The sequence below is a fragment of the Natrix helvetica genome (genome assembly GCF_964273705.1).
Source record: "Natrix helvetica genome assembly, chromosome: Z".
In the NCBI taxonomy this organism is placed as follows: Eukaryota; Metazoa; Chordata; class Lepidosauria; order Squamata; family Natricidae; genus Natrix; species Natrix helvetica.
In genome coordinates this window covers 816,942-832,025 of record NC_138554.1, presented here as the reverse complement: position 1 = coordinate 832,025, position 15,084 = coordinate 816,942, and the positions used below count along the sequence as shown (strand labels likewise).

Here is a 15,084-nt window from a genome sequence, read left to right as displayed (position 1 = left end):
ATCTCCTGCGCGAGCACCAAGACAAGCGCCCTCCCGTCCCAACAGCCCTTCTGTCCCCCCTCCCGCCCCCCCCCCCCGTGCCCGATTCCTCACCTCGACACTTGGTGCTCTCCTCCGAGGGCTCGTAGCCGGCCGCGCAGGTGCAGTCCGTGATGGCCTGGTCTGCCCACTGCCCGTCCTCCCGGCAGTACATGCTGAGCGGGCGGGAGCTGGTCTTGATGGCATTGGGCACGCACTGCCCGGTGACTGGCATGACCAGCTCCCTGGGCACCGTCTCCTGGAACAGGGTGAAGTTGACGGTGACGGCCGAGCACTTCTTGTAGAAGAGCCGGAGGGAGAGGAGGGCCATGCAGGCGCCCTGGTCCTGGAAGGCCAGGTAGAAGCCCGTCTTGGAGAGAGGTCCCACGCGCAGCGTCTTCACGTTCACCTTCCCGGACGCCTCTGTGCCCGGCCGCTTGCGGGTGAGGTGCTCGGCCGCCACCGTGTCCACCTTGACGTACGGGTTCTCCATCCAGGGTGGGAAGGTGGCGGAGGCCAAGTCGACCTCGGCCTCGTAGAAAAAGACGTTGAAGGTCTCCTTGCACGAGCGGGTGACGCGTGGGATGGAGAAGCACTCCACCACGGTGAAGCGCAGCTCAGCGTAGACGTAGGTGGCCCCCGAGCGGGGGACGAAGGTGGTGCGCAGCCAGTTGTTCTGGTTGGGTTGGTGCACTTGGCACACCTCGAAGGTCCGGACGCTGTTTTGCTCCTCGTCCATCCCGCTTATCTCTTCCCACTGTGAGGACAAAACGGGGGCAGAGTTAATGGCAGCCGACGGGGTTCGGAAGGGGTTTTGCGTGGGAATCGTCTCTCTAAACTGCTTTATTGCTGAAAGCCTCCGCACGGGAATCTCCTCACTTGTTGGCCCCTGTTAGACGTTAGACAAGGGCCAATGGGATTCAAGTGGGGGGAGGGAGCTGTACTTTGTTCACTTGTGTCTATGTGGGGATTCTAGGCTAATTTCTCTTTTGACTCCCCCCCCCCTTGGATTCCACCACTCTTTCCCTGCCTGGACTGGATCCAGTAACATCGGGTGAACAAGCAGTGGCATCGATATGGGATTGCTTCCCTCCAAGTAGGACAGGACAGGAAGGGGAGCTAAATGGGACACTCCGGGGGGGGGGGTCCCTAAAGTTGCTTCCCAACGTTGCCCCCAGCCCTTGCTGTCCAGGAGATGGTCGCCAGAATTCCTGTGGTCCAGAAACACAAACTATCTGATCATTTCTGTGGCCTTTTCTTCGTCCCTGACCAACTCAGCAGCAAGGTTCCCCCCTCCTCTTCCTCCCTTTCTCCTTCCCCCACTCAGCACTGATGATGTTCTTTAGCTGGGTCACGAAATGTCCGCAAGGAAAGCCCTAAGCTCCGAGAGCACCGAGGAGCCCACCGAAAGGGAAAATCAGATAAGCAAGGATTAACACCAGACAAACAATCAAAGGGAAAACTATACCCTAACCAAGGAAATACCAAGGGAAAAAGAACACCTCTGGCAGGGCAGGTCACTGTACATAAGAAGAAAGCAAATCCCACTCTCCCTAGTATTACTTAGGAAGGACCCTTCAGTCCTTCTCCCTCCTCCACCTTCCCTTCTAGCACTGATGATGTTCCCTAGTTGGGTCATGAAATGTCCGCAAGGAAAGCCCTAAGCTCAGAGAGCACCGAGGACCCCCCCGTCCTCCTCCTGCCTGCATTAATAACTTGCCGCCCATCTCACCGTTCAGGTGACTCCAAGCCTTTATATTATTGTTCATCATCTTCTAACAACCCCATAATCCCTTGCGGGGTGCAGTCCGGGCAACTCAATGGAGCTAGCTGAGTGCTTTAGTGGCCGGATGCCCTTCCCTGTTGCCAATGTGGAGTTTTGTTCTGCAGATATACATTCCCAGTGTGCCCGGAGAGAGAAATATCTGCCACTATCTAGGATCAAACTCACAGCCTCCTGATGGTGAGGCCAGAGCTCTGCCTCTAGGCCACCGCAGCACTCCAACTCTTTTATTATTATCTATTTTGTGACCTCTTTTATTATTATTATCTCTTATTATTATGGACTTTGGTTATTTCTTCGATTTACATGCCCTCGAAGCAGCTGCGGGGGGCTTCCTAACCGAGGAAAAGTGACAAGATCCATCTTTGAAAATGACGCATTTATTTTCTTTCTAAGTCTTTAAATGCGGAGGAAAGTGGAACAATTCGGGGGTGAGTATCCACCCTCCTCGCTCGTCTTCCTGACGGGACCGGCTTTGTCTCCACTTTCAAAACCAGCCGCCCGGAGCGGAGCGGACATTTATCCTTACTCGAGGCAGCCGGGAGGTTCCGGATTGGACTGTGGAAATGTCTACATGGGGACCATGAAGAGCTGCCGGGGCTCCCAATGATGCCCAGGGTTCCCCTCCCCCTCCTTTCATGACAACAAAACATCAAGTCAATCATTCCCCTTTAATCGGCTGGCGATCTCTTGCGCAACCCCCTGATGGCCGGGGGCCCAAATGGCTCCCGGTCGTTGTGAAAAATGTGGTTTTCCGAAATTGGCGTGGCCCCATTTGGCAACCGGGCGAAAACCAGAGAGGCGAGTAAGCGTTTCCTTGCTGCACCTGGGCTATTGTGCAAATCCCGAGTCTCACCTGGCTTTCTTTCTCCTTCACCGTCCCACCCCCTATCCCCCCCCCGGGGCCACAGACTGCAAGTCCCATCGTTCCCAGCCCTCAGACCCTTAAGGGAGAGATCGTAGACCTGTCGCCCCCTCACCTGGCCATCGTCAGCGGGGTAAGTGGTCCATCGGAGGTCGGCGGTCTCGAATTTGGTATTCATGAGGTTTTCTGAAAGGAGGAGGAGAGAGACGTGAGTGCCAGGCCTGAATGCCCACCGGTGCCAATCTGAAATGGTGCCCGTCCCAAATGCCCATCCGTGCCCATCCGAAATGGTGCCCGTCCTGAATGCCCATCGGTGCCAGTCCCTGCCTGGGCTGCGTATCAACAGAGGTCAACCCTGCGGAGTGTTTCCTGCCAAAGGCAGATTTAGGAACGTAGGAAAAACTTTTATAAACTTTAAAACGACGAGGGAGAACAAAATCTAATCCTAACGCCAACGTGTCTCTTAAAAACACCTCCAGGCTTTTAAGTCCATGGGAAAGACGGATTCGCTTAATGGCAAAGATCCATTTAGCAACTGTGGCAAGACAGGTGTTAAAACGGGGCCAAACTCGCTTCGCCACTGTCTCGCTTAGCAGCTGAAATTTTGGGGTTCGACCGTGGTCGTTAAGCCGAGGACTCCTTGTGACGGGCGAAGGCCCCAAATCTTTACTTTAGGCCATCGGCTGTGTCCCTCTTCCCGCCGGGCCAACCTGCCACGGAGGCACTCCGCCTTCACACAACAACTTCCTCTCCTCTCTGGCTTGGCTCACTTTCTAGATCTCCGCATTTCCCAACCTCTCGCGGAGAATTCCCTGAGTCAGTGGCACAGCAGAATGAGAAACCACTGAGCAAGGGGGGGGAAACTGCCGGTGGGGCATTTCCATCTGCCCCCCCCCCCCAGTTAATTAAAAAACCCCTCCCTGTTCTGGGCGATGCACATGAGCAGTTCAAAGCTTGACACCTCAGTCTCTGTGTGTGTGTTGTTTTTCCCTGGGGTGTCCCGGGTTCGATTTCTGCTCGACTTCCCGCTTGGCAAGCCCTCCGGGGAGGAGAGGGGGACAGCAAGGCTTGGCACCGCCCTCCCAGCCGTCAATCCCATCTGGGAGGGGGGCTGTCTGGATTCAAAAGGAAGTGGGGAGGGAAAAGGGGTCCCACGTGCCGGATCTCCCCCTCCCCACTTCACCTCAGGAGCCCGGATCAGGGAGGAAGCCCCCTCCCCACCCCACTCTGTCTGTCAATCTCGGGTACAGGGACATGGCTGCAAGACCCCCTCCCCTTGTCCAGGATCCTGGGAAGGCCGCCGGCTGGCCAAGGGTCAAGGGTGGGGGAATATTTATAAAAAGCCGGACGGGCGTCATTTCCCCAAACAGCTGCCGCCCAGTGGCAGGAAACAGATCCCACCCTGCCAGCCGAGCCCCCCCCATCTGCATTCACCATGCCCCCCTTCCAGCTGTGCTTTTGCTCCTGGGGAGGGGGCACAGGCTGGAGGGAGGAAGACCCTCACCCCATCAAGACCACCAAGGAACAGCCCCCCCCAGCCTTTCAGCTGTGCCCCCCCTTTTCCCTGGGACTTCTGCCCCACCCCCCCAGGTGCCAATCATCCTCCAGAAAATCATCCTACATTTTCTAATGGGGGGGTGGGCGCATTCCCTGGCTGTACTGCTCCACTGACAGTCTGCCTGGCCTCAAGCCCCCTCCCCGAGTTTGGGAGGTGGGAGAGCCTCAGAAACGGAAGGCCTGCCTCGCAGGGTTGCTGTTGAGAGGGGAAGGCTACGAGGCACTCAAAGAGGGGACAAAGAGGTGGTTGCTACCCTTGGCAGTTGGCGTGACTCTGTTGCGGGGGGGTGGGCAAAATGGGCCCCTTTACAACGGGTGGACTGCAACTCCCAGAATTCCCCAGCCAGCCAGCCTGGGGAATTCTGGGAGATGTAGTCCACCCGTTGTAAAGGGGCCATGCCTGCCTACCCATGCTCCATCAGGTGCCCAGACTGGCATGATCTGCATCATCATCAGTCCCCCCGCCCCCCGCATGGTTTCCCCTCCCTCCCTTAAAGACCCCTCCTCGTTAAAAACCAGACTCCCCTGTTCCCTCCCCACCGGCTAAATGCATGCTGGGATACCTTGGGGAATTACAGGGAGGCATAAGCCTGAGGAGGACCCCCCCCTGGCCAAAAGAGGCAGGCAGGAAGCCAAAAAGGAGGGGGGGGCTGATAGAGACCCCTCCACGCCTGGGTGGGAAAGTCTGCAAGCAGGAGGGCGCCAGGTTGGCAATGCAGCCTCCCTCCTTTCAGGCGCAATCCTAATTTTCTCTCCCACCCCCACTCAATTTGGCACTCGCCCCCTCCCCAGTACGCCACCATTCCTGCCCCCCCCCCCCGCATCCATCGACCGACGCTCCTTCCTGCCCAAATCCGTCCCAGATGTATGACTGGTAGCCGTTGCAAGCCTAACGCTTCCCGGGCTGCTTAGGGAAAGTGGGTGAGGGGCCCAGGGCCCCCAAACCCTCTCTGCCCCCCCCTGGGGGAGCTCAAGAGACCCCCTGGCCTGTAACCTCTGGACCTTTCCCTCCTAAAGATTCCCCACCCCTCGGCCGCCGTCCCAGCCTGCGAAGGGAGGGAAGCAGCCACGCCCTGCGTTTGGCAAGGCGGCTTCATTAAATCTTGGGCACTGTGCCCAGCATGTTTGATTGGCACAGCGTAACAGCCGTCCCATCTTACACCAGAGGTTGGGCAGGCGGGTGCCTCGGAGGCCAACCGATTCCCCGGGAACAGCCTTCCCCCGGAAGAGAAGCCGCAGACCCTCCCTCAACTCAGGCAGGTTGAAGCCTGCTCCCCACCCACCCCCCCGACTCCTGCCTGGCCTGGCAGCTCTGCCACCTTCTCCCTTCGCGGAGACGTAGGTGGGCATTGCTGGATCCAGTTTGCCAGGCCGCCTGGCTCTTGTCTGAACGTTGGAGACACGCCCTGGATAATGAAGGGAGGGGCCCCCAGGACGGATTCACCCACCCACCCGCGGGTGGAATAAGGCGGAAGGCAAAGGGGCCCAGAGAAGGCTGGCTTAATGCAGGGGTCTCCACCTTGGGCCCTTTAAGGCTCGTGGACTTCAACTCCCAGAATCCCCCATGCTCAGTGGGACGGCTAAATACAGGTGGACATTCTACCTGGAGCCCAGGGGGCTGCTGGGAGGAATAAGAGGACTTCAACTCCCAGAATCCCCCAACCGGCCGTGATGCGAGTGACCCCACCTACCAGGGACCAATGGGGGGGCGTATCTGCCCCACCCCTGAGATTTCCCCCATGCTTGCTGGGGAATTCTGGGATTTGAAGTCCACCAGTCTCTGGGAGAGCCCTGCCTTCAAGGGTTGGCACCTTATCCCGTCTCATAACAGGGGCACCGCATGGGGGTGGCCATTAACAGCCTCTGCCACCCCTTTCTAGGACAACTTCCAAAGGGCCTTCAAGGTCGGCCCCGAGCAGAAGACCTTGCAGTAGTCCAGAGGTGAGGGGAGGAAAGCAGGAGTAAACTAGTTGTTTTCTTGCAGACGTTTCATGACCCAACTAGAGAACATCATCAGTGCTGGAAGACGCAAATCCTCCTCCCTCTTAGCACTGATGATGCTACCTAGTTGGGTCATGAAACGTCTGCAAGAAAACCACCCAGCTCAGAAGGCACTAAGGACCCCACAGTCCTCCTCCTCCTCCTTCCCTCCCTCCTCTCCCCACATCCCATTCCCTTCTAGCATTGATGATGTTCCCTAGTTGGGTCATGAGACGTCTGCAAGAAAACCACCAAGCTCAGGGGGCACCAAGGACCACCTCACGTCCTGCTTCCTTCATGGAAAACCCGTGTTACTGAAGGTGGCTGAGATGCAGCCCCCTGCCCATCTTAAGGTTGGTTTCCAAGCTGTTCTCCCCCATCTGGAGACTCCAAGAGTCTTCAAGACGGTGGGACAACATCTCAAGAACATCTCTTGGTCCATCTGGGATCAACTCTACAGCCACCAGCCATCTGGGGTTCACAGAGGATGACCTCCCCTGGTGGCTTCTTACAGATGTGGAGGCCCCCTGGTCACCCCGCAATGAGGAGGGAAGGGAAGAACCGGGGCACCCCACATTCTCCACTCCTAAATCCCAGAAGGATGCCATGATGAAGGACACCAAAAGCTGATCATCCAAGGGACAAAGGATGAGTGCATTCCCTCCATCCTGACTCCATCAGAGGTCCTCAACCAATGGAATCAGTGCCATTCCACTGGTCAATCGTTCTCCTTGTTAGGACATTTCTCCTTCGTTCTAATAGAATCTCTCTTTGATCGGTTTCCATCAATGGCCTCTTGTCCTGTTTTGGGGAATAGCTGACCCCCCCCCCTCTTCTCCTTGACAGCTCCCCAAGTCCTGGAAGATAGTGACCATGTCCCCCTTCCCCAAATCCTTCTCTTTGATAGGCTAATCATACGTAGCTCCCTCAACTGCTCATCGTAAGATTCAGCCTCCAAAGCCTTTATCACCTTCGTGAGTCTTCTAGGGTCTTCAGCAATCAATGGTCTCTCCATAATACGTCCACCTCCAGCCCAACACACCAGAGGTCATCCACAAGTACAATAATGGTGACTCTGCACTACATCCAAGTCTGAAATTCAACTGGGAAGGGCACAGATCCCTTGTTTCCTGGAGAACCGCAAGATCTCCAACCTTCTCAAGAACTTCACCCAGAAAGTTGGAGACCAGATGAAAACCGTCTGGAACTGTTGGGCCTGGAGGTGGGGGTTCTTGAGGAGGTGACGCATCTTCTCCATCAAAGTAGCGTAGATCATCGCACGGGCCCAGCTAGGTGTCACCTCCTTCATTAACCCGGAGAGTAGGACCTCCAAGGCCAAGTTGTTGAGTTAACAATGCCAAGGAGGGAAGGTGGTAAACTCCAGGCTTATGAAAAGGGAGAACCATCCATTCTGATGGGCTGCAGAAGGGTCTTCTTAATCCAATGTGCCTCAACCTTGACCACTTGAAGAGGTATGGACTTCTAAAATTCCCCAGCCATTCTGGGACTTGAAGTCCCCAAGTGGCCAAATTTGAAGACCCCCGTTCCAGTCCGGCCCCCTTCCCAAGGAAGGAGACCTCACTCCTACCCAGGGCAAACAGTTGGCCAAACTTCCCTGGACAACTTCTACTGATGTTGTAAAGCCTTAGTAAGGCCACACCTGGAATGTCACATCCAGTTTTGGTCAACATCTTATTAAACAAAATGTTGACACCATGGAAAAAGTTCAGAGGTGACTCAACTGAGAGGATTTAAAGGCCAGGAGACGAAAACATAACCAGAACGGTTGCAGGATTTGAGTTTGGCCCATCTAGAGAAAAGAAGGACTAGGGGGGACAGGATATCAGTCTTCCAGTATTTGAGGGGCTGCCCCAAAGAAGAGGGGGGGGGTCAACTTATTCTCCAAAGCACCAGAGGACAAGAAGCAACGGAGGAAAACTAAGCAAGGAGAGAAGCAACCTGGAATTCAGGAGAAATTTGCTGACAGTGAGAACCATTAACCAGTGGAACAGCTTGCCACCAGAAGATGTGGGTGCTCCATCCCTGGAGGTTTTTCTATAAAGAAGAGACTGGATATTTTAAGAAGTGGACAAGCCTCTTGTCTGAAATTGTTTAGGGTCTGTTGCTGAAGCAGGGGGGTTGGACTAGAAGATCTCCAGGGTCCCGTCCAGCTCTATTCGGATCGAAATTGAAATCTCGGCTCTGCCAAGGGAAGCCAAGGCCCGAGTCTCCTCTGAATCCCACCCCTCCCAGCAAGGGGAGCTGGAGGCAGCCCCCCCCCCCCGACCACAGTGCTCCATCATCCACACCGCCATGCTGAAGCTGGACGACGTGGGAATTCGGGGGGGGGAGGGGGGAGAGGACCAGAGCCAGCGGACAGCACTGGGCGGGGATGAAGTCACAAGCAGCGCCCAGAGATGGGGGTTTCCTGTCCCTCAAAGGCCGGCGGCCTCAGGGTCATCCAGCGAAAGCCCTTGGAGTCCGGCCAGCGGGGAGAAGGGAAGGCCGGAGACAGAGTTCATTTCCCGAAACTGGCTGCCTTTTGCTTTTTTGACTCACACTCACAAACACACAACCAGCCTGGAGATCTGGGCTCACCCATCCGGTCAAATCCTCCTGTGGACGCCAGGTTTAACCGATGGCGCTGCTGTGTTGGGGGGGGGAAGCCCTGGCTTAAGCCATCCCTGGTTTAAAGATGGACCAGAGGTGCCAACTTTAAACCCGTGGAAGAGAAGTTGCCTTCGGAAGTTCATCTCGGGAAGCTTTCCAGAAGAGACCGGACTGCCCTCGGTCAGAAACGGTGTAGGGTCTCCTGCACGGGCCGAGGGTTGGACTAGATGACCTCCAAGGTCCCTTCCAACCTCTCTTATTCCCATTCTAGGAACGTCAGCTCCCACAATTCCCCAGCCGGCAAGGATTCAGCACAAATGGGACAAGGACGAATGTGGCCAGATGAATTTTCTCCCATTATTTTGGACGGGGTAACCTTCTTATAATAGATGGTAAATGATCGCCTCTTGTGACCTGGCCGGCCAGCAGACCCAACAGAGGGAGCGGGGTTCGCTTAACGACCGTGCAATTCAACTAACGTTTGCAGCCACCGTTGCCAAGAAGTTTGTAAATTTGGGTGCTTAACTTGCTTAACAACCGACTCGCTTAGCCACAGTCATTCTGGTCTCAATTGTGAAAGTCGTAAGTCGAGGACTGCCTCTCTCAAACAAGCAACCTCTGAAACCCATGAAGACCCCCAGGAGGAATCCCCCCCCCCCGCGTGTCCCCGTGCCTGGGAACTGGCCTCGGGGCTGGTCCCGGGTTCAATTTATGATGACCGAAGCCCCCTTTTCCTTTGGCCAGCTCCAAAGCAGACTCATCTGGTGCTTCCCCCCCCCACAACTTTGCTCCCCAGGTTGGAGACCCCCCCCTCTGGGGCAGATAGGACCTCCCCCCACCTCTACCCAAAGCCTGGGGGCGCCCCGTTGGAGATGCTGGCCCCCTCTCCCAAGCTTTGCGAGCCCTGTGAAGCCCATCGGAGGCAGCCATGCGAAGAAGAGAGGAGCCGCAAAGGGGTTGGGGGTTGCAGTGGGGAGGGGGATTCGGCCTTTGATAGAGCACGTCTGCTCTCCTCCCCCCCCCCGCCCAGGAGCAGAGGGATTACCCGCCTGCTCAGATGCAGAATCCGCCGGCTGCCTTCAAGGCCCCCTCCTCTGCGATTCTCGGCTGTTTGCAAGACCCCTGGAAGCTCACGGGGGTCTTCAGCGGGCCCAGGACTCTCCGAGATAACCCACGCGCCAGGTGCACAGGAACCCATCTTCCCCAACCCCCGAGGAATGCCATTCCGGGCACCCTTTGATTAGCCCAACCAAGGAGAGCAGAACAGAAGTATTCTTTCGCTAACGATCGCAATGGGGACCGTAACGACAGTCCGTCGTTAAGCAAAGCAGTTGTTGAGACATAACCCAATTTCGTGACCTTTACGGCACGGTCGTTCAGCGAATGCAGCCCCTCCCCCACTGACCAGGCTTGTTGAAAGACTGACGGGGAAGGCATAGACCCCTGGAGGGTGCAGCGGAGGTCATGCCCACCAGTCGGATGGGGGATTTGGATCCCGCCACTGCAGGGAGGCTGCAATGGTTATAACAGTGAGGACCGGCTGTGACTCACGTCCCTCAAGCACCACCGTGACTCTGAATGGCCGTTAAACAAAGGCAGGGACGCTGCAACGGTTGTAGGTGCAAGGACCAGGGGGGAGTCACTTCATTTGGCACTGTTAACAACTTCAAACCGTCTTTAAATGGCTGTAAATTGAGGACAATCTGTAGGCCAGTTGAATAAAGAATGAATCGATGGCCTGGTCTGTGTATGGGTGTGCGTGCACGCCCAGGAGCTTCAAGCATAGGTTGTCCTTGAGTTACGACCACAATCGAGCCTAACACTGCAAAGCAAGACAGTCATTAAGTGAGTTTTGCCCCATTTTAACTGAATCGCTGCCATTGTTAAGTGAGTCACCTGGTTGTTAAGCGAATCCGGCTTCGCTTGTCAGAAGGTCACAAAAGGGGATGGCCGGAGCCCCTCCCCCCGGGACACTGCGACCGTCATAAATACGAGTCAGTTGCCAAGTATCCGAATTTTGCACACCTAACCAACAGAGGAGCTACAACAGTTGTAAGTGCAAAAAAAAAGGTCAAAAGTCTCTTTTTTCAGCGACGTCGTAACTTTGAACCCATCAGTAAATGAATTTTTGTAAGTCAAGGACTCTCTCCACAGACCCCGGTACTCCAGTACCCATACGGGAATTGTGGTTTGTTCGCACTGCCTCCCTCCATTAGGAGGAATCCCCAATACGAATCCTAAACAATGGCCCACGCAGCCTGTGAGGGCCCAGGACGATGGGACAGGAGGTCCTCTGGCCAAAGCCAAGCAGGGAATCGCCTCCCCCCCACCATGATGTAGGATTAAGCCCCCTACCCCACCCCCACAGCCCTCAGCAGAAGCCACAGGCCACGATGCCATCATCCCCAGCCGAAAGGCCTGATCACAACACAACAAACTCATCAAGAGTCCTTCCTACGCAGCCTTTCAAACAAGGAAACAATCTGGACACTGGAATGGGGAAGGGGCTTCTCAATCCCCCCCCCCCGCTCCGTGTGTGTGTGTGTGGCTGGATTTGATCTCCAAGAGCCCTTCGCAGCTTTGGGGGGTGACGTGACCCCCCCCACCCCAAGGAGGAGTTCAGATGGAAGAATGGACGTAGAATGGATGGGGGGGACAGAGACTCACCGAGGAGGGAAGTTCGCAATTGGCAACTGGGGCCACCCTGGGCTAAAGGGGGGACCTTTGGTCGCAGCTGGGAGGGGGCGTGGGGACGGGTCTCCCCCCCCCCCGCCTTTCCTTGGGTTTCTGTCTTGGGTGGAGATGAAAAGGAAGAGACTGGGGGGAGGAAAGGTTTTTCTCTCAACTCTTCCCTTAATCCCCTTTCAATGAGATTCTCCTGCAGACGCCACCTGGGACGGTTGGGGGAAAGGGAGGAAGAGGGGAGAGAGAGAGAGAGAGAAGGAGGGAAGGAAGGAAGATATAGAAAAGGGAGAGGAGGGAGGGAGGAAGAAAGGAAGAAAGATATAAAAAAGAGAGGGAGGAAGATGTAGAAAAGGGAGGAAGAGTGAGGCATGCAGGAAAAAAGGGAGATATAGAAAAGGGAGGGATGGAAGGACGAAGAAAGGAAAATATATAAAAGGGAAGGAAGGAATAAAAAGGGAAAGAAGGGAAGGATGGAGGGAGGGAGGGAGGAAGGAAGGAAGATATAAAAGAAGGAAGGAAGATATAGAAAAGAGATGGAGGGACAGAGGGAGGAAGAAAGGAAAATATATAAAAGGGAAGGAAGGTAGGTATAAAAAATGGAAGGAGGGAGGAAAGAGAGAAGGAAGATATAGAAAAGGGAGGGAGGAAGTAAGAAAGGAAATATATAAAAGGGAAGGGAGGAAAGTATAAAATGAGAAGGGAGGAAGAAAAGTGGGGGATGCCAGGTGAAAAGGGAAGTAGAGGAGCCCCCCCCCCATCAAAGCAGAGGCAGTTGGGAACCGCAAACCGAGTCAAAACATTTTAGGGCTTCCCAAGGCCCCAGTCCTCTCTGTGTTTGCCTGAAGTGCTGGCTTGACGGACGATGGGCATGGTGGTTGTTGGATCTGGCAGTTGCTGGTTTCCAGGAGGCCAACCAAATCCAGAGCTCCGTTTTGGCAGGAAAAGCAAAAATCCCACAGACCAAACTCAGCTTTACAAAGGGCCTCCAAGCAGATCTCTCTCTGGGTAGGGAGGGGTCCTTGCCTGCACCCCCCCTCTGACACACACACACACACACACACCCTACCCCCCCAAGCTGTTTCCAAGAGACCTCAGCCCCCACCCCCCTTTGCTTAAGGTGCTCACTTCACCCCACCCCGCAAAATAGACCCACAGGTGCGCTTCGGCGGGGGGGGGGGGAACTCCTCTTCTTCTGGACCCACAGGGGCCCCAGCCTTCTGCCCCAGAGGACCAGGGTCCATCATCCCCAGCCTACAACGCTCCCCTTGCTCTGGAGGGCAGCAGGGCAGAATTTCAGAAGCAATTTTCAGTTTAAAAGCAAGGAAGTGGGGGGGGGATTCAGGGGTGGGATGGTTGTGTGTCTGTAGGAAAAGAACAGAGAGCTATTGGGGAAGGTGGGGCTGACAGGGGGGGTTGGGAGATGAAAGCCCTATTGCCCTTTTGCTGGGAGGGGGGGACCCAGATCCTGCTTGATATCAGAAAAAAGGCCATCGATTGGGCTTCATTAAAGCAGATCAATGCCAATCTATAAACGCTTTGAAGGGCCACTAAAAATAGAGTGGGGAGGGGGCAAAGGTGGCTAGGTGGGGAGGGGAAGAGAATGCAAGGTGTCCTCTGCAGGGCTGGGGTCTACCAAATTCCAGAACTGCCCCCCCCCTTTTTTTTTAGAGGGGAGAAGACGATTCAAAAAACGGGGGAGGGTCCTTGCTATTCCTCTCCTGGGAGGCCGGGAATTACAAACTCCTATTCCCCCTCCCCACAAACATACAAATCCATCAGGAAACTCTCAGTCTCCCCCCTCCCTCCACAAGGGTCGGGGGGGGGCGCATTCCACGCGTGTCTGCGTTTGTGGGAAGGGGGGGACGCGTGCAAAAAAGTTCGCCCAAAACTTTTTCTGCAAAGAAAACTCCCTTGTCCCCCTCCTCCTCCTCCTCCTTTGCCATCGCGGACCCTTTTGGGGGGGGCGGGAAATAAACCCCTTACCTTCCACCGCCAGCACCAGACAAATCCGGACACCCCGCCCCATCGCGGACCCCTTTGTGAGGGAAAAAAAACCCGCTTACCTTCCACCGCCAGCACCAGACAAATGCGGACCCACAGGGGCCAGCAGCGCTTCATCGCCCCGGCGACCCCCCAAACTTCATGCAGGGGACAAACCAGGATCAGAGGAAGAAGAAGCGACAATCCCAGATAATCCAAGTTTTGGCGGAGAAAACGAACAAACCAGACAGGAAAAAAAACATCCTCCGTGCCCGACCGCGATCGGGGAAAATCCATCCACGGGAGCGGGGATTTTTTTTGTTTCTCCCCCGTCTTAACGCTGGATAAACTGGGGAGAGGGATGCGGAGACCCCCGCCCCAGCGGAGGCTTTCAGGTGGGACGGCGCCCCCAGCCCCGCCGCGCCTTTTCCCTTGTCCCGGAGGAGTTTCGGCGGGGGAAGGACTTCGAGGAGACCCCCGGCCCCGCTCCGCTTGCGACCCCCGGGGGTCGCGGCTTTTCTCTCCGAGGCAGAAGAAAGGGTCCAACGCCCCCCAAGCAGGGAAAAAGGGGGAGGCGGTGGGGAGTCGGGACCCCCGTCCCGGTGAAGTTTCCCTGGTGGGGGGTGGGGGAGCGGGCGGGGTCCTTGCTGCGCGATCCGCCCGTCCCGGCCCCGAGACAAAGAGTCCCGTGTCTGCGATCCGGGGCCGTTTCGGCAAACCTGAAAGTCCAGAATGGCAGCGCTGCCAGCGGCGGCGGACAAAGGCGGCGGAGTCTGGCGGAGTTGGGGCGCTGCCAGCCCCCCCTCCCGGGGGGAAAGGATGGGGGGGGAAGTGGGGCGCCCCAGAAGTGGATCCGGGTGAGGGTCTCTTTTTTAAGGGCTGCTGGGCAGGAGACCCTCCCCGCCTCGGCCTCGTCTCTCCCCGAAACTTTTCCCTCCCTGGCAAAAGAGGGAGGGGAGGGGAGGGGAAAGCGGCGCCCCACCTCCAGCCCCACAGAGCGGACCCTCCTCCTTCCTCCAAGCGCAGGAGGGGCGCCCCCCAACCCTCCCCGCGCGCTTCCCCCCCCCTAGGGGTCGTTTCTGAAGTCTCAAAGCCCCCCCACCCCCACCCCCGAGAGAAGTTGCGGGAGTGGCAGAATCTCCGCTTTTCACTCCAAAGGGGGAAGGGAGCCTCTGGTTGCAGAAAGAATCCCCCTCCCCCAAAGGGCTCCCCTCTCTTTCTTAGCATTGCAGTCGTTGGGAAACCCCCCCCCAAAATATTAGCACTACAGTCGATGGGACCCCCCCCCCCAAATACTAGCATTGCAGTCGATGGGACCCCCGCCCAAAGTCAAATGCACCCCCCACCTTGCAAGCCAAGAAGGGGTCTTGTTTGTGACCTACACACTTTGAAGGGCTCATTCACCAGCATTTAAGAAGCCCCCCTCCCCACATAGAAGGGGGCCCAAACCCCGAAACCATCAAGGGCGCCCCCTGGTGGCCGAAGGGCTCAGCCGCTGCCCACATGCTGCCATTCTCTCTACCAGGCGCTGGGGCAGGAGCTGGGGGTCCCGTTTGCTGTGGAGGAGCGGGAGGGTCTCGTGTCGCCCACCCCCAGGCGGGGTTTC

At 56.4% G+C, this 15,084-nt stretch overlaps 1 protein-coding gene across 4 annotated transcripts in view; it reads right to left on the bottom strand.

Moving 5' to 3' along the window:
* The window catches only part of LOC309381873 (ephrin type-B receptor 4-like), a 35,620-nt gene extending 21,207 nt beyond the window's left edge, over positions 1–14,413 (bottom strand). The window contains exons 1-3 of one of the 4 annotated variants that reach the window (XM_081933172.1): positions 13,562–14,413; positions 2,782–2,852; positions 94–775 (exon numbers count right to left, since the gene is read on the bottom strand). In XM_081933172.1, the coding sequence (XP_081789298.1) occupies positions 94–775; positions 2,782–2,852; positions 13,562–13,775 (967 nt within the window). In that variant the 5' untranslated portion in view covers positions 13,776–14,413. Of the gene's footprint in view, positions 1–93; positions 776–2,781; positions 2,853–5,383; positions 5,412–5,542; positions 5,607–13,481; positions 13,505–13,561 lie in introns of those variants that run through there. The other 3 variants (XM_081933174.1, XM_081933173.1, XM_081933175.1) reach the window with 3 other exon arrangements.
* Between the last annotated feature and the right edge of the window lie 671 nt (positions 14,414–15,084).